A 17903-nucleotide genomic window follows, 5' to 3' on the forward strand; every position below is an offset into this window, starting at 1 on the left:
TGCCTTGGCCCCCCAGAGTGCTAGGATTACAGGCGTGAGCCACCGCGCCCGGCAGGTTCGTTCATTTATGTGACCTGTTGGTTGCTGCAGGTGTCAGATTTTTAACATTTGAGGCCCCTGCAGTGCCACCTTTGGGGACCCCAGTTTGAAGCAGCTGCCAGCTCTGGCTCAGCCCCTCTAGAGGCACTCCACCACAGGGCACACCACACAGTTCTTTACAGGGAGAGACTTGTGTGCTTAGCATCTGGCACTGCCCATAAACACCAACCGTGGCCTCCAGTTATTGTGACAACTGCACATTTCTACATGCTCTCTATCACCTTTGGCTGAGAGCTACCCAATCCTTTGGTCCTGGGGAAGTGACTTCCACCCTTGCCAGTCTTTTCATGGGATAAAAACACAGAGACAGGGAAGCCAATGGCATGTGCTATTTATTAGAATAGTGTCCACAGGTGGGGAGGAAAAGAGAGAGGCTGTGCCAGGATGGGTGGTCAGCAGGGAGGTGTGAGCAGGACAGCAAGCATGGAGCGTAAGAAATGAGCTACAAGTCCCTTCCCTATTCTTGATCTCTCCAGCCAGGGGGATCCTGGGGAAGCATCACCTACTCTTTAGTAAAATATACTCTGAGAGCAAGCGATGGTGGGGGAAAGCCAGCCATCAGAAGCCTGGTTTGGGAAAAAAGAGAAAGGCTCTGAGCTCGGGGAGTGGGCACGGAGGTCCCACTGCTGCAGTAAACATGGCACCTGGGACCTGGGCACTGCCACCTGGAGCCCATTTCATCAGCAGAGACCGGATAGCTGAGGGCTACAAGAAGCACCGCACCCTCCTGGGCTAGAACCTCGCTGCTGCTGGTAGAGATGGCCAGGCTCCTGCAGACCTCTATCCCCACATGGTCATCTGCAGCCACTGTGGAGACAGGAAGCAGATCCCAGGGTGGGAAGAGGTGGGGGCAGGATGCTGGCCAGAGGACAGCAGAGCTGGGCGGGGGTGGGGTTGCGAGGCAGGCAGGCGCAATCCTGCAGATTCCTTCCCACCCCTCTCCAAGTACCTGTTCCAGGTTCAAGCAAATATGGCCAGTATTCTTGGGGTCCATGGTTAGAAAGAATGCTGTGTTACAGAGGAAGCGGGGGAGAGGGGCTGAGTGCTAAGTCAGTGTTCTGAAAGAACCACTCCCAACTAGGTAGGAAGGGGCAACACCAGCTGTTACTGGCTGTTCCCCACATAAATCCCCTAGCCCAGTGGGGAATTAATGAGAGCAACTCACATAGCCTCACCAGGAGCCAGGCCCAGTTCTGAGTGCCTTCCATAGACTAACTGGTTTAACCTGCACCTCAGTCCTTTGAGGGCAGCACTATTATTATCCACATTCTAAAGAGGAGGGAATGGAGGCACAGAAAGATTAAGTGACTTGCTCAAGTCACAGCTGCCAGCAAGTGGCGGAGCTGGGCTTTGAACCCATTCACGTGTGCCTTGTAAGGGGGAGGGGCTCTGGAGCAGCACCCATCAGGGTGTATGGGAGAGGGCCCGCAGCCCCTGGCCTAGGCTGGGGTGTGGGTAGATGCCTAACTCACTGAACATCGTCTTTAGCCTCAGGAAACAGCTGATGAAGCTGTCAAAGTCTACGATCAAGTCATCATCTGCATACCTGGCCACCAGGACCTGCGTTACCTTGTTGTTCAGCTTGATGCCTGAGAGACAGAGAAGTGGGGAGGGGAAAAGTCCAGGCCTCTGGATGCTGCCATCCTCTTCCCTGCCCCAAGGCCCGCACCTGACCCTTGGCCACCTGCTTTCTCAATAGCCAACCGCATCTCATAGGAGTTCAAGGTGCCTGAATGGTCCTGGTCACACTCTCTGAAGATGTCCTGAATAGACAGACAGATGTGGTAGGGCCACATGCATGGCATGATGGTTGAAATAATGAAATACTGAGGCCGGGTGCAGTGGCTCACGCCTGTAATCCCAGCACTTTGAGAGGCCGAGACAGGTGGATCATCTGAGGTCAGGAGGTCGAGACCAGCCTGGCCAACATGACGAAACCCCGTCTCTACTAAAGATACAAAAATTAGCTGGGTGTGGTGGTGCATGCCTATAATCCCAGCTAGTCAGGAGGCAGGAGGTGGAGGTTACAGTGAGCAGAGATCGCACCACTGCACTCCAGCCTGGGCGACAGAGTGAGATTCCGTCTCAAAAAAAAAAAAGAAAAGAAAAGAAAAGAAAAATAAATACTTTAGGACAGTCGGCTCACAGCAGTGGCCTAAGACACCATGCCCCAACTCCAACCCTGGCCCACTCCTGATATGCCTATCATCTGGTGACCTAAAGGTTAATGCCAAGCATGGGTTGTCAGAGGCACTGGTGCCCTGCCCGGCGCTCTCTGTGTGCATCCTTCATGACTAGTTGATACCTGAGCTATACTTGTTATAAAATATTTTGACTGGGTAATATGCCACACTCCAACAGACCCTTTTCTAGTGTGTGTGTGTGTGTGTGTGTGTGTGTGTGTGTGGTGTTGTGTCTGTACGTGTGTATGTGTGTGTGTGAGTGTGGTGTGAGGGTGTGTGTGTGTGGTTAGGACTCCGGTTCTAGCTTCCCCTCATTAGTTCCATCTCTCCTAAGACCCTCTTTTCCTTACCCCTGGAGGCTGCCCTTTTAGTGCCCTTTACCGTCCATTTCTTGAGTTTTTTCCACAGGATCTTGAACTCTAGAAGCCCCAGCTTGCCAGAGTCATCTTTCTGGAAGGTGGTCAAGGACAGCAGAGAAGGGAGTGGAGAAGGCATCCCAGGGGACAGGGAAGCAGCAGGGCTTCCCGAGGGGACACACAAGCCCTGGGATTCCGGTACTGTAGCAGCCAGAAGAACTGGCATCTTCTGCTACCACAGAGCCTACTCCCCATCAGGGAGGAGGGCATGGCTGGCCTCTGGGCCAGGCTTGTAGGCAGGGGACAGGGCCAAGAGAGCACTGGACAGGAGGATACATCCATGAGGTTGATCATGCAGCGGCAAGCATCCAGGCCAAAGCCCTTGGTCTTGAAGCTTTTGACTGTGAGGAAGGGGGGGGTAGAAAGGAGACACAGGGTAAATGAGGTATCGTGGGGGGCACTGGGAGTGATCAAGAGGGGCACAAAATATGGGGAAGGGGTCGCGTGCAGCAGGAGTGGAAGACTCACATTTGATGGCCATCCTGTTGAGCAGCCTCTGGAGCTCGTGCGCCCCTATCTCCTTGCCCTAGGAAGGGGGACAGTGAACCCCACTTGGGTCCCTCCAGCCCCTCATCCCCCTCCCGTCAGCCCTCCGCCTGTGGCCTGCTCACCTCTCCTGCCACTATCTTAAACAAATGTAGGAAGTCCTGGTCCATGTCATCCTCAAAGACCTTTTCCTTGGGGCAAGGGAGCGGGAAAGGGACCTGGTCAGAAAACTTCCTTCACAGGCCTGGGAGCTTCCTTCCAACCCCCAGCCCTACAGCCTCCCCTCACCTCTTGGAGTTGCTCAGCATAGTTGACTTCATCCAATTCCCTGGGCAAAATCATTGAAAGCTCAAGAGTTACCGGGGGAGGGAGATGGGGATTTCAGCAGGGTGCTCTGGGGGTCATGTCATGTCTTTGAAGCAATATAGGGCAGCTCCATGGAAATCTGGGTTCTAGTTCTAGGTCTGGTTCTGCCACTAACTGGGACTTCACCTTTTCATGCCTCAGTTTCCCTGACTGTAAAATAGGGACAAAGTGAGGGAGGACCTGACAGCAGCTCCCTGAGCTTGATATCCTGCAGCTCTTGGGTGGCAGGCCTTGGAGCAGTGAGGTGCAGTCCCTTACCATGACTCGCTGTGCTTCTCGGTGAAGACACGAAGTAGGAAGTCGGCATCTCTGTGTGGCTCAAAGGTGGAGGGAATAATGATATACTCCCCCGGAGGCAGCCGGAGTTGGCTGCTCACCTCCCGTGAGTTGGCGAAGATCTCTGAGAAGCCATGGTCCTGATACTTCACGAAGAATTCCTTCTTCAAGGGGACATCCTGGATGTTCTGAAACTATATGCACTCTGGACGTGGGTACAGGACTGGCACGGGAGGTCAGGGAGGGAGGGCCCCCCAAGGTGAACAGCCTGGCCGGGCAGGGTTGGAGGTAGGTGCCACCACCAACTGACCTGGCCCGGACACCACCTAAGTGGTCCGCAACTCCAATAGGGTCTCTTCCTTTCCCGACCCCTACCAGTCCCCAAGAGGGCTGGAATCCTAACCCAGTGACCCCCAGAGCCTCTCGCCAAATTCCACCCTTTGCCAATCCACTTGCAGCCAGGGGTGGGGTGGGTGTGTGTCCAGGAACAAGCCCCACATCTTTATCTTCTGTACCTCCTTTGGGACCTGGGAAGGGAAGAAAGAGGAGAGTCAGATCTCTAGGGTGGTAAAGGGCCTCAGGCCTTCGGAAGCCAAACGGGATGTGTATAGTGTGTGTCTGTGTCTGTGTGCGTGTGTTTTTGGAGGGGTATTAAGAGCCCTGGGACACGGGTGGTGGAGTGGGGCACGGGCTCTGACAGTTCAAAGGTCCTGGCATTAACAATCCCTCTGCTGTAGAGGTGGGAGGATTGCTTGAGCTGGAGGTCAAGGCTGCAGTGAGTCATGATCATGTCACTGCCCTCCAGCCTGGGCAACAGAGTGAGACCCTGTCTCAAAAAAAAAAAAAAAATCCTTCAGCTTTCAGTAGTAAAGTACAGTTTATATAAGGTAGATTTTTATCATTCCAGGTTAAGGGAAGGAAACAGAATCCCAAACATGTGAGGTGATTTGTCCAACCTCAGATGGCTGAAAAGTGAAAGAGCTGGGATAAAAATCTAGGACAGTGTTTTGCTTTTCCGTGGAACACTCGTATCCTGCAGGAAGTGAACAGATTACTAAAATTGAGGATCGAGGACAAATAAGTTTGTAAAAATGTGAGTTAAACCAAGTTAAACAGGTTGCTGTATTGCAGAGGTGGCTTATCAGCACCTCAGTGTGCTTGTGTGCACCGGAGAGCTCGGGCTGGAGTCGTCTTTCCTGAGCTTTTCTAACCTTGACGATGTCTTTGGGACAGGGTCTCGCTCTGTGCCCAGGCTGAAGTGCAGTGGTGCGATCATGGCTCGCCGCAGCTTTGACCTCCTGGGCTCCAGTGATCCTCTCACCTCAGCTTCTCGAGTAGCTGGGACCACATGTGTGTGCTACCATGCCCGGCTAATTTTTTGTTGTTGTTGAGACAGGCTCTTGCTGTGTTGCCCATGCTGGTGTTAAATTCCTTGGGCATCCTCCGAGTGATCCTCCCACCTCGGCCTCCCAAAATGCTGGGATAACAGGCATGAGCCACCACCCCCAGCAAAAATGTCATCCTGAGGCACCAGTCTGTTAACCTGGTGGACTAATGGCCCTAAGAGTAGGGCAAGGCTTGTGTCTGTTTTGCTCACTGTTGAACCCCTGGAGACTGAACTGGGGCCTGGCATACAGTAGATGCTCCATATAACTTGCTTATAGAAGGGAAAGCAAGTGAATGAACAACATTCTTTTGGAGATTTGGAGAATTTTGAAAAGCATGGTTTGGCTTGGGAAATGCTTCTCAGGGCTTTCTCTTGGCTCCTGGAATGAGTGCGGCTGGTGGAGCAGACAAGGGGGATGGATTGTCGGCGGGGGGCATGGATTGTCCGCAGGGGGCGGCGTGTGGAAAAGTCTCAGAGTGCCTGGGAATCAGGACACAGGCTTGGCCTCTGACCCTTGGATGTGTGAGCTTGGGCAAGTGACTTCATATCGCTGGTCCACAGGCTCCTTCTGCTTCCTTAAAGGTATTAGTAGTATTCCTGAGACCTTTGGAACAATGCCTGGCACAAAGGATAAAATCCATGAAGAGAAAACTGCTGGCTCTGGCTTGAAAAGCACAAAGCACCATTCAAGAGTCAGGGCTTAGCCTGGGCAACATAGTGAGACCCTATCTTACAAAAAATTAAAAAAAAAAAAAAAAAAAAACTAGCAGGACAATTGCCTGCAGTCCTAGCTAGTCAGGAGGCTGAGGTAGGAGGATTGCTTAAGCCTGGGAGGTCAGGGCTGCTATGAGCTGTAATCACACCACTGCATTCCAACCTGGGCAACAGATTGAGACTCTGTCTTAAAAAAAAAAAAAAAGAAATCAGGGCTATGAAGCCTGTTGGAGCCTGTTCCTCTCCCAGGCAGGAAGTGGCCCTGGGGAGAAAGGAGTGAGGCCAGGCGGCTGGGCGTGGTGGCTCACACTTGTAATTCCAACACTTTGGGAGGCCGAGACAGGCAGAGTACCTGAGGTCACGAGTTCCAGACCAGCCTAGCCAACATGGTGAAACCCCATCTCTACTAAAAATACAAAAAATAGCTGGGCATGGTGGTACATGCCTGTAATCCAGCTACTGGGAAGGCTGAGGCACGAGAATCACTTGAACTGGGGAGGCGGAGTTTGCAGTGAATGGAGATTGTGCCACTGCAATCTTTCTTTCCCTGCCCTCACCTGGGCAACAGAGTGAGACTCTGTCAAAAAAAAAAAAAAAAGAAAGAAAGAAAGAAAGAAAGAAAGAAAGAAAGAAAGAAAGAGGGAAAGAGAGGGAAAGAGAGAAAGAAAGAAAGAAAAGAAAGGAAAGAAAGAAAGGAAAGAAAGGAAGCAAGAAAGCAAGAAAGTAAGCAAGCAAGCAAGCAAGCAAGAAAGGAGTGAGGCCAGGTGAGAGAGAGTGAGTGGCCGGGGGGACCAGCCAGGCACCCACCGAATACAGGACAAAGCCAATGGTCTGCAGCTGGGTTCCCTGCTGCCGTGCATGCCGCCAGTTCTTCTGCATCAGGGCCACCAGGCAGGTGCAGACCACAGCATCGTTCTCTGTGTCATCCTCTGGGTCATCTCCCTCAGGGAGAGAGATCTTAAACTGGGGGTTGGTCCAGAACGTGCCTGTGGTGGAAGCGGGTCAGCATGGTTATATGGGGGCTTCCCTTGGCCACGCCCTTTCCAGGGTGGACCGAGCTTCCCCAGCCACACAGGAGTTGTCTCCTCCACAGGGGCTGTGAAATCTGACTAACCCCTGACCTCATGGACCCTGACTCCGGTGACTTGTGCCCCAGGTCTGGTTTCATGGTGAGCCATGGCCCATCCTTCACTCCCTGCACACCCCCTCCCCCTGAACCCCCTCACCCACCAGGGTGGTTCCTGCAGCCCCCTGCGGAGCTGCCTCTGCGCCAGCTGCCCTCATAGAAGGTGGTGTGCCAGTAGCTCTTGTAGTCCCCAGAGAGTGCATCAGGCGTGAGGTTGCAGATCTCCAGGAGCGTGAAGTTGTTCAGGAAATCTTGGTAGGACATCCTGTGGTGGGGTGGGGGTGGAGCCCATCAGCAGCACACTTGCATCCTCAGTTCCCTCTCCCTGAACCGCAACCCCTCAACAACCACCGGAGCCTCTGCATCCAAGGCGCAGAGAGGAGCGGAGCAGGGAGATGAAGGACCAGGACCTGGGGCAGTGGTAGGAAGCCCACCCCAAGCCACACTGACCAGAACTCCCCGTCCTCCATCTTGTGCAGCAGCTGCATCTGAATGTCTGGGGCCACCTCTTCCCACTCGCTGGACCTGGAGCAGAGATGGGCGGTGGAAGGAGAGGGGCGGAAGTCACGTGGCACCTCCTTCCTCTCCAAGGGACTCCCTCTTCCCTGAATGCCTGCCTGCTGGGGTGCGGAGCTAGATGGAGAATCTAGAGGGAGGGGCTTTGCCCTGTTGTACAGGTTTTTCTCCCAGATGGGATACCAGTCGGTCCACCTAGCACTGCCTGCTGTATCCTCTGACCACCCCTGACCTGGATTGGGGGCACCTACCTGTCACTCCAAGCTCCATTCCACTCAATCCGGCCCCAGGGATTCCGGACCCGAATCAGTGTTTCCATTTTGCCTCTGTAGTGGACCTGGGTAGGCAGGGGTGGTTAAAGGTCAGAGTTATGGGGACAGGGAGACGTTCTCCTCCTTCTCAGGGTCCTCAGGGTAGGGCACGTTTCTCAGGACTCACATCCTGAAGGCCAGTCACTGAGTAAGCGTGCCCTCTCACCAGCATCTTGTTGGTCATGGACTCCAGGTCACTGTCGCTGGTGACCTACAGAACAGAGAGGAAGGGAAGGTACGGAGGACCTGGACTGGGCACCCAAAGGAAGGGAGAGCTCTCCAGGTTAATTTTTTTAAACTAAACTTTTAAATTATTATCATTATTTTGAGGTAATTGTAGATTCACATGCAATTGTAAGAAATCATACAGAGAAACCCCATGTATCCCATTCTCAGGTTCCCCCAGTGGTAACATCTGGCAAAACTACAGTGAAATATCAAACCAGAATGTTTTAAAAATTGTTATTATTATTATTTATTATTATTTGAGACAGAGCTTCGCTCTTGTTGCTCTTGGAGTGCAGTGGCGAGATCTCAACTTACTGCAACGTCTGCCTCATAGGTTCAAGTGATTCTCCTGCCTCAGCCTCCCAAGTAGCTGGGATTACAGGCACCTGCCAACACGCCTGGCTAATTTTTTGAGTTTTTAGTATGGATGGTGTTTCACCATGTTGGCCAGGCTGGTTTTGAACTCCTGACCTCAGGTGATCCACCCACCTCGGCTTCCCAAAGTGCTGGGATTACAAGTGTGAGCCACTGCACCCAGCTTTATTATTATTTTTGAGACAGGGTCTCACTGTGTCACCCAGGCTGGAGTGCAGTGGTGTGATCTCGGTTCACTGAAGCCTTGACCTCCTAGTCTCGAGCAAGCCTCTCATGTCAGCCTCCTGAGTAGCTGAGACTACAGCTAATTTTTGTATTTTTAGTAGAGATTGGGTCTTGCCATGTTGCCCAGGCTTGTCTCAAAATTCTGGGCTCAAGCAATCTGCCCACCTCAGCCTCCCAAAGTGCTGGGATTACAGGTGTGAGCCACTGTGCCCAGCCCAGAATGCTGATATGGATACAATCCATAAACCTGATACAGATTTCCCCAGTTTTACAAGTGCTCACTTTTGTGTGCTCTATGCAATTCCATTATGTGTAGTTTCGTGTAGCCACCACCACAGTCAAGATATAGAACATTTCTATCACCACAAGCATCCCTTGAGTCACCCTTTTATAACCAAACCCATCTCTTCTCACGACTCCCCTTCCCTAAACCCTGGCAACCACTCGTCTCTTCTTAATTTCTATTATTTTGTCATTTCAAGAATGTCATTTAAGGCCAGGCGCAGTGGCTCACGCCTATAATCCCAGCACTTTGGGAGGCCAAGGCGGGCAGATCACCTGAGGTGGGGAGTTCAAGACCAGTCTGGCCAACATGGTGAAACCCTGGCTCTACTAAAAATACAACAATTAGCCAGGTGTGGTGGCAGGCTCCTATAATCCCAGCTACATGGGAGGGTGAGGGAGGAAAATCGCTTGAACCCAGGAGGTAGATGTTGCAGTGAGACGAGACCACACTGCTGCTCTCCAGCCTGGGCAACAGAGTGAGAATCTGTCTCAAAAAAAAAAAAAGAATGTCATTTAAATGGAATCACGCAGTGTGTAACCTTTGGGGGTTGTCTTTTTTTTTTTCTTTTCTCTCAGCTAATTATTATTATTATTGTTTTTGGTAGAGATGAGGTCTCACTATATTCCTTAAACTGGTCTCGAACTCCTGGGCTCAAGCAATTCTCCCACCTCAGCCTCCCAAAGTGTTGGAATTACAGGCGTGAGCCACTGCACCTGGCTGGGTTTGGCGTTTTTCATTCAGCATAATTCCCCTGAGATCTGTCCTAGTTTCTCTGAGTATCAGTAGTTTGTTCCTTTTTATTGCTGAGTAGTATTCCATGGTGTGTAATCAACACAGTTTGTTTAACCATTTACTCATTGAAGGACATCTAGGTTGTTTCCTGTTTGGGGGCTATGATGAATAAGGTTGCTGCAAACATTTGTGTACAAACATTTTTGGAGACATGTCTTCATTTCTCTGGGATAAATGCCAAGAATGCAGGGTCATATGTTGCACCCTGTGTTCATGTATTTTGTCGAGCAAATGTTGGTTGGATGCCTATTGCATGCTGGGCTCCTTCCTAAGTTCCAGGGTCCAGCAGTGAATGAGACAAAGAAGGTCACTGCCCTCATGGAATGTGAGTACTATCCAGAGAAGATGGGCTATGAGTGAAAACATAGATAAGCAAGATAATTTCAGGTCACAATAAATGTTGGGGAGAAAGTAAAAACCAGATAGAAAGTAAAAAGGGCTGGCCGGGCACCGTGGCTCCCGCCTGTAATCCCAGCACTATGGGAGGCCGAGGTGGGTAGATCACTTGAGGTCAGGAGTTCAAGACCAGCCTGGCTAACATGACGAAATCCCTTCTCTACTAAAAATACAAAAAATTAGGCAGGCTTGGTGGCATGGGCCTGTAATCCCAGCTACTTGGGAGGCTGAGGCAGGAGAATCACTTGAACCCAGGAGGTGGAGGTTGCAGTGACCCAAGATCTTGCCACTGCACTCCAGCCTGGGAGACAGAATGAGACCCTGTCTCAAAAAAAAAAAAAAAAAAAAAAAAAAGAAAAAAAGAAAAAAAAAAAGAAAAGAAAAAGAAAGTAAATAGGCTGGGGACAGCGACTTTAGACAGGGAGGCAGGGAAGGCTAGTCTGGGGAAAAGGCAGTTGAACTGAATGAGAAGGTGCTGGCCATGCAGATACTGGGGGAAGAGCCTTTGGGTGACAGCAACAGCAGGTGCAAAGGCCCTGAGGTGGGACCATGCTTTGCTTACTTCAATGGAGCAACCCATGAGGGAGGATCGCTCCACCGCCTTCCTAAGGAGCCTGAGCAGGTTCTGAGGGGGCCTCTGGAGTTGGAAGCTCTGGGCCACGCCTCCCGTGAAGTCCTCAAAGCCTTCTATGGTACTGCCCCCTGACAGTGCTTCATAGGACCCACTCAGCCTGTGGGCACAGAGAAGGCACTGTTGGGCTCTAGGATGGAGGTGAGGGAAGGGAGGGATGTCCTGCCACCTCCTCCCCTCCCCCTGATTCCAGCTGCCCAGACAGAGGCAGCTTCCTCGGCTCCCAGCACTCACTTGGCATATGCCTTCTCCAGCAGGGCGCTCCAGAACTCACTGCGTTCGGTTGAGTGCACGAACACCAGCTTGTCATTCTTTGTGGGCAGCCGGTCATCCACTACCACGTTCACCCACTGCCCAAACTGCCAAATCTGCGGGTAGCAACACACACCCCTTGCATGGGAACCCTATCATCAAGCGCCTCCTAGTGGCCAGACCTGATGACACGCCAGTGTCAGAGGCTCCACTCTCCTGAATCACTGAATAAATCACTGGATAGTGAGGGAAAGGCAACCCAAAGCCTGGACCTGGCTCCGCCTCCTCTCCAGCTTCTGCCACGAGGGGAATTTGTCTACATGTAGCTCAGTTAAAGGGGCAGATTACAAAAATTATGTGACACAGACTACCAGTGTCACACACACCCACTCCCACAATGGAGAGGAAGAGAAGGAGAAGGGAGAAAGAGAGCCACAAATTGCTAACAACTATTTTCTTTTGGGACTTAAAAAATCAGCTTACATGGTTTCTTTGGTGGGCAGATATTTCTCTGATGATTAGCCCAAAACCCACCCTAATAAATGCTATTTTTCAAAAGGAAAAAAGGTAAACTTTTTCCCCCCCGCTCCCCACAAAGCCATGGTGGCTCTCACACTGTCCTTCACCTGAAAATGGAAGATGCCAGCATAGTTTTTCTTGAAGCTCTGCCCCCTGGGCACCACGCGGTACAGCAGTTTGGGGCAGGTGGTAAGGGAGCCGATGGCAGCCAGCAGCCAGCAGTCCCCTGGAAAGACAGGCAGGGCTTTGCCACCCCTGAGCAACCCTTTATGTGTGGGTGGGCCTCAGAATCCAAGGCCTAGGGGAGCAGGAACTTGACCCTGTACCCCATTCTCACTCCCTGGCAGAGACGCACCCTCCCTCAACCCTCCCACTAAAGAGCGTTCAGGAAGAAGGCAAACAGGGAGAAACTGAAATCAGAGAGACTCTGGCGAGGTGAGTTTCTGTACATTTTCTTTTCTGAGACAGTGTCTTGCTATGTCACCCAGGCTGGAGTGCAGTAGCACGATCTCAGCTCACTGCAACCTCTGCCTCCCGGGTTTGAGCGACTCTGCTGTCTCAGCCTCCTAAGTAGCTGGGACCACAGGCGCCTGCCACCACACCTGGCTAATTTTTGCATATTTAGTAGAGATGGGGTTTCACCATGTTGGCCAAGCTGGTCTTGAACTCCTGGCCTCAAGAACTCCCGGCAAGTCTGCCAGCCTTGGCCTCCAAAAGTGTTGGGATTACAGACGTGAGCCACAGTGCCTGACTGTACCTTTTCTATTATGTGAGAGCCACATGCTTTTGTTTTCTTGAGTTTGGGAAAGAGGTACTTTTGGCCTCAGGCTCTAGGAACCTATTTTTTTAAAGTAAATTTTTATATGTAAGTAGAGACAGAGTTTCACTATGCTGCCCAGGCTGGTCTTGAACTCCTGAGCTCAAGTAATCCTCCTGCCTTGGCCTCCCAAGGTGCTGGGATTACAGGTCTGAGCCACTGCACCTGACCTGCTTTATTTGAGACACCTGACCTGCTTTATTTGAGACACCTGACCTGCTTTATTTGAGACAGAGCCAATACTCTCCACATTCTTCCAACAGATCCAGTCACCTTCCTGCACCCTGTGAGTACACTGGTGTGGTCACGAAGGTCCCAAGAGGCCTCTCCCTCATGTCACCCACATTATATTGGGGACCCAGGGCTTAGTATGCACCCCAGCAGGACCCCTGGAGCTAGGCATTGAAGTGGGTATGGGGCAGTATCCCTGGCCTGAAGTTCAGCTAAAGGGAATCCTATGGGAGATGAGCACTACAGACCTCCATTGCCATCTGTCTCCTGGGCATCTCAGCCCTTGTTGGGTGGGGTCCAGGGGCAGGGTACTGGGCATCCTAGGCCAGGCTGAGGTTGAGGGACCAGAAAGTTTCTATGACTACCAATGGCCTCCTGGCTGCCTGGAGAGAGGAATATCAAGGACGCTCCAATCCCCCTCACCGTTGGAGTGCCTGGGAGAAGTGAATTCCCTCCTTCTCCAGCACATTGTCCCTCCAGCCTACTGAGCCACAGCAGCCACAGCAGCGGCCCTGGGGTCTAAGGTCTCCTTGGTCTCTGCTCTGCCCACACCTTGCCAGTTTTTTCTGCCCCAAGGGCACAGAATTCGGTCTCAGAGAAAGCCCACCCTGGCTTTATCCCTAAAGACGCAACGAGGGATCTGGAGGAAATCCTTGAACAGGACCAGGCTTAGGGAGGAGGATCTACCCTGGGGCTTTCCATGGGAGCCTTGTGAGAGTGGGTTGAGTGGACCCTGTTGCCCTCCTATTTGATACCCCAGATTGATCAGGTTCTAGCACCTGTAGTGGTTTCCACAAATTCTTCGACCATCCTCCCTTCCAAAGGTAGAGCCTAATTCCTCTCCTCTCGAGTGTGGACCAGATTCAGTGTTTGCTTCTGACAAATAGAGTATGCTGGAAGTGATGATGTGCAACTCCTAAGACTAGGTCAGAAAAGGCATTATGGCTTCCTCCTTGTCCTCTCCCTTAGATAACTCGCTTTGGAAGAGCAAGCTACCACTTTTTGTGGACACTCAAGCAGTCCTATGGAGAAGCCTATATGGCGAGGAACTGGGGCCTCCTGCCAACAGCCAGCAAGGACCTGAGAGCTCCTGCCATGTAAGTGCACCCTCCTAAGAGCAGACCCTCCAGCCCCAGGTAAGCCTTCAGATGATCACAGGTTGCAGATGTCTTGACTGCAGCCTCCTGGTAAACCCTGAACCAGACCCATCCAGTGATTCTGCTTCTGAATTTCTGACCCACAGAAACCGTGAGATAAGAAAATTTGTTTTTTGGTTTTTTGTTTTTTTTTTTTTTTTTGAGACGGAGTCTTGCTCTGTCGCCCAGGCTGGAGTGCAGTGCTGCGATCTCGGCTCACTGCAAGCTCCGCCTCCCGGGTTCATGCCATTCTCTTGCCTCCCGAGTAGCTGGGACTACAGGCGCCTGCCACCAGGCCCAGCTAATTTTTTGTATTTTTAGTAGAGACGAGGTTTCACCGTGTTAGCCAGGATGGTCTCGATCTCCTGACCTCGTGATCCGCCCGCCTCGGCCTCCCAAAGTGCTGGGATTAAAGGCGTGAGCCACTGCGCCCGGCTGTTTGTTTTTTTAAGTTGCTAAGTCCTAGGTAATTTATTATGTAGCCATAAATAACTAATATCCCCCCAGGACCCAGGCTGCAGCAGGCAGGGAGTGGCATCCAGACTCGGGAGGGGCAGAATGCGTGGTGTTCTCACTGTCATCTCCTCAGAAGGGGAGGGACAGGGAAACAGAAGCAGGCTGTCCAAACCTCAGGGCTCCCTGTTTTCCAGCTTCAAAAGACATCCTGGCACCCCTCCCCCAATCCCCTTCCCCAGGTGGAGACCAGCTTCCTGTGCCCCACTCACCGAGGATCCCCTGGCAGACGTCTGTTGGAGAAATCCCATCCATGATGAACAGAGGGTTGCTTATGATATCCTGCAGTGAAGGAATAAAGGTTTCAGGGGGCCCAGGACGCCCCCTCCCCACCTTTCTCCCACCTTTGCTGGGGAATGATGCCCACCTTGAAGTTCCAGGGGAGCAGATATGAGGGGAGGGGAGAGGGTACAGGACCAACTTGGCATAGCTGCAGCCTGTGATAACAGAGGCTGGTGGGTGATTTCCTTAGGGTTACCTGGGAGGTTTGCCTTAAGCATATTCAGAACTGTCCCCAGCTCTGATGAAGGTGGGGCCTAGTGCCAGGCTCAGAATAGGGTGGTGGGGGGTTGAAGATTCTAAAAGTGATAGAGGGATCACTACAAACTCCCCTCCGTCCATGAGTCCATGCCTCCCTTCCAGTGCCCACCTTGGGCCGCTGCCAGCAGATGTTCTGCACATTTTTGGAGTTGGGACCCAGGTCCTTGAAGCCCAGTGAGCTGGGTTCAGCAGGGAATAAGGGGTCCTCAAAGAGTTCCCCCTTTCTTAGACAGACTGCTCGCAGCTCCTCAAAGCTCTGGTTACCAAAGTTGTGGGCATTGTGATGCTGGCCCACGCCGCTGGCCTTGAGCCGGCTGTAGTTTATGTGAGCCACCATTCCTGTATCAGTATAAGTGGGCTCTGCGTAAGAAAAAATGACAAATAATGCAATTAAAAAATGTAATAAGCTGGGCACAGTGGTTCATGCCTGTAATCTCAGCACTTTGGGAGGCTGAGGTGGGAGGATATCTTGAGCCCAGGAGTTTGAGACCAGCCTGGGCGACACGGTAAGATCTCATCTCTACAAAAAAATGTTTTTTAATTAGCTGGGCATGGTGGTGTGTGCCTGTAGTCCCAGCTACTCAAGAAGCTGAGATGGAAGGATCACCTGAGCCCTGGAGTTCGAGGCTGCGGGAGTTTGAGGCTGCAACGAGATGTGATGGCGCTCCAGTCTGGGTGACAGAGCAAGACCTTGTCTCTAAAAAAAATAAATAAATAGGCTGGGCGCGGTGGCTCACGCCTGTAATCCCCGCACTTTGGGAGGCCAAGGTGGGCGGATCACGAGGTCAGGAGTTTGAGACCAGCCTGGCCAACATAGTGAAACCCCATGTCTACTAAAAATACAAGAATTAGCCGGGCGTGGTGGCGGGCGCCTGTAATTCCAGCTACTCGGGAGGCTGAGGCAGGAGAATTGCTTGAACCCAGGAAGTGGAGGTTGCAGTGAGCCGAGATGGTGCCACTGAACTCCAATATGGGTTACAGAGTGAGGCTCCATCTGAAAAAACAAAACAAAACAAAACAAACAAAAAACCCATATTGTGTGATTCTATTTATATAAAATGTCTATACAGAGAGACAGAACGTAGATTAGGGGTTGCCTGTTGCTTAAGGAGATAGGGGATTAGAAGTTGATGGCTAAAGGGTATGGGATTTCTTTGGGAGGATAATGAAAACAATCTAAAATTTGTTGTGGTGCTGGATGCATAACTCTGTGAATATACGAAAAGGCACTGAATTATACACTTTTTTTTTTCCTTTTTTTTTTTAAGAGGCAGAGTCTTGCCATGTTGGCTGGTCTTGTACTCCCACCACACCCAACTGGAATTGTACTTTGGAATTATCCTTTGGTTTTTTTTGAAACAGAGTCTCACTCTGTAGGCCTGGCTGGAGTATAGCGGCTTGATCACAGCTCACTGCAGCCTTGACCTCCCGGGCTCAAATTATCTTCTCATCTCAGCCTCCTGAGTAGCTGGGACCACAGGTGTGTGCCACCATGCCTGTCTAATTTTTTAACTTCTAATTTTTGTAGAGACAGGATCTCACTATGTTGCCCAGACCAGTCTTGGACTCCTGGGCTCAAGCAATCTTCCAGTCTTGGCCTCCCAAAGTGCTAGGATTACCGGCATGAGCCACTGCACCCAGCCAAATGGTACACTTTAAATGGGTGAACTGTAGGGTATTTGAATTGTCTCTCAATAAAGCTGTTTTTTAAAAAAATGGCCTCCAGACCATCTAAACAGATGCTGCTTTTTTTTTTTTTTTAATTTTTTTTTGAGACGGAGTCTCAGTCTGTTGCTCAGGCTGGAGTTCAGTGGCACGATCTTGGCTCACTGCAACCTCCGCCTCCCAGGTTCAAGTGATTCTTCTGCCTCAGCCTCCTGAGTAGCTGGGATTACAGGCGCCCACCACTACATCTGGCTAATTTTGTATTTTTAGTAGAGATAGGGTTTCACCATGTTAGCCAGGCTGGTCTCGAACTCCTGAACTCAGGTGATCCACCCGCCTTGGTCTCCCAAAGTGCTGGGATTACAGTCATGAGCCACCACGCCCGGCCTAGACTCCGCTCTTTTAAGGAGAGTGGAAATAATGGAGTGTAGAGAGTGGAGAGCAGAGGGAAGGGGCTGCTGGGGGTGGGCTGGGTCAGGTAATGGCTGAGTGGGTGGCACTGGGTGAGTGTCAGGGTAAGAGTTGAGTCAGGCTGGCTGATGGATCCCGGGCCTGCCAGGTGGCTTGGGACTCTGGACACCCTGCCCACACCTCCTCCCCCAGGGGGACTGCGAACCGCCAACATCCCTTCCTGAGGGTAGCCTCCCCTCCCCGCACCGCCCTCCCCACACAACACAATTGACTTCCCCCATCAGCAGGCCCAGGGGAAGAGAAGAGAGTGAAGGAGGAGGAAGAAAAAAGGGAGGCCACAGAGCCACGACTGAGTCTGCAGTCCTACCCGCATATGAGCTCCCAGGCTTCTCCTGTGATCCATCCAGGCTCTCTGCTGACTCTGGAAGACTCGGCCCTAGAATAAGAAAGAGAGTGGGAGGAGGGGAGGAAGGCTGTGGTCTAAAGTTAAACAGAGCCCAGCTGGGGCTGGGGTATAGGAAGATTTTAGAATGAGGAAAAGAACTAGGTTGGGGTGCAGCTACAGGGAGGGCAGCAGGGTTCTGGGGTTGTTTACAGGTGAGACCCTGATTGAACCCACAGAAGGGCGAGACCCCAGAGGCAAGAGCAGGAGGCCTCAGGTATTCCTCCTACCCTGAGTAACAGAACCAGGAGACTAGTTATAACAGCAGAGCTGACAGCACTGAGCACCTTCTTTGTGCCAGGCACACCAGTCCTACAAGGGGGTACATGCAATACCCTGATTACTGGAAAAGGGAGCAGAGGCCCAGAGCCTAAGCAGCTTGCCCAAGGTCACAGTGAGGGTTGGGTGTGGGATGAAGTCCGTACTGCAGACCCTGGACTGAGCTTGCAACCTTCACCCTATGCTGAGCCCCCTAAGGGGAAGTGTTTCTCCTCAGTTGAAAGCTGGCAGAACCTGCCCCATCTCTGTTACAAAGGCATCCACGGACGATTTGTTGCTGAACTT

General features: G+C 51.7%; 1 protein-coding gene across 1 annotated transcript; it reads right to left on the bottom strand.

The window, feature by feature from the left end:
• Nucleotides 1–418: 418 nt before the first annotated feature.
• CAPN11 (calpain 11) lies at nt 419–15173 on the bottom strand. The gene is made up of 21 exons (XM_015136442.3): nt 14931–15173; nt 14494–14563; nt 11692–11810; nt 11048–11181; nt 10745–10913; nt 8008–8091; nt 7821–7906; nt 7504–7578; nt 7158–7318; nt 6735–6913; nt 4342–4353; nt 3809–4020; nt 3473–3512; nt 3310–3375; nt 3167–3224; nt 2975–3039; nt 2664–2732; nt 1784–1862; nt 1572–1688; nt 1049–1107; nt 419–906 (listed from the first exon to the last, which is right to left on the bottom strand). The coding sequence occupies exons 1-21, from the start codon at nt 15156–15158 to the stop codon at nt 880–882; spliced, it is 2109 nt and encodes a 702-aa protein (XP_014991928.2). The 5' UTR covers nt 15159–15173; the 3' UTR covers nt 419–879.
• Nucleotides 15174–17903: the final 2730 nt, after the last annotated feature.

Source organism: Macaca mulatta, chromosome 4 (assembly GCF_049350105.2).
Source record: "Macaca mulatta isolate MMU2019108-1 chromosome 4, T2T-MMU8v2.0, whole genome shotgun sequence".
Classification (NCBI taxonomy): Eukaryota; Metazoa; Chordata; class Mammalia; order Primates; family Cercopithecidae; genus Macaca; species Macaca mulatta.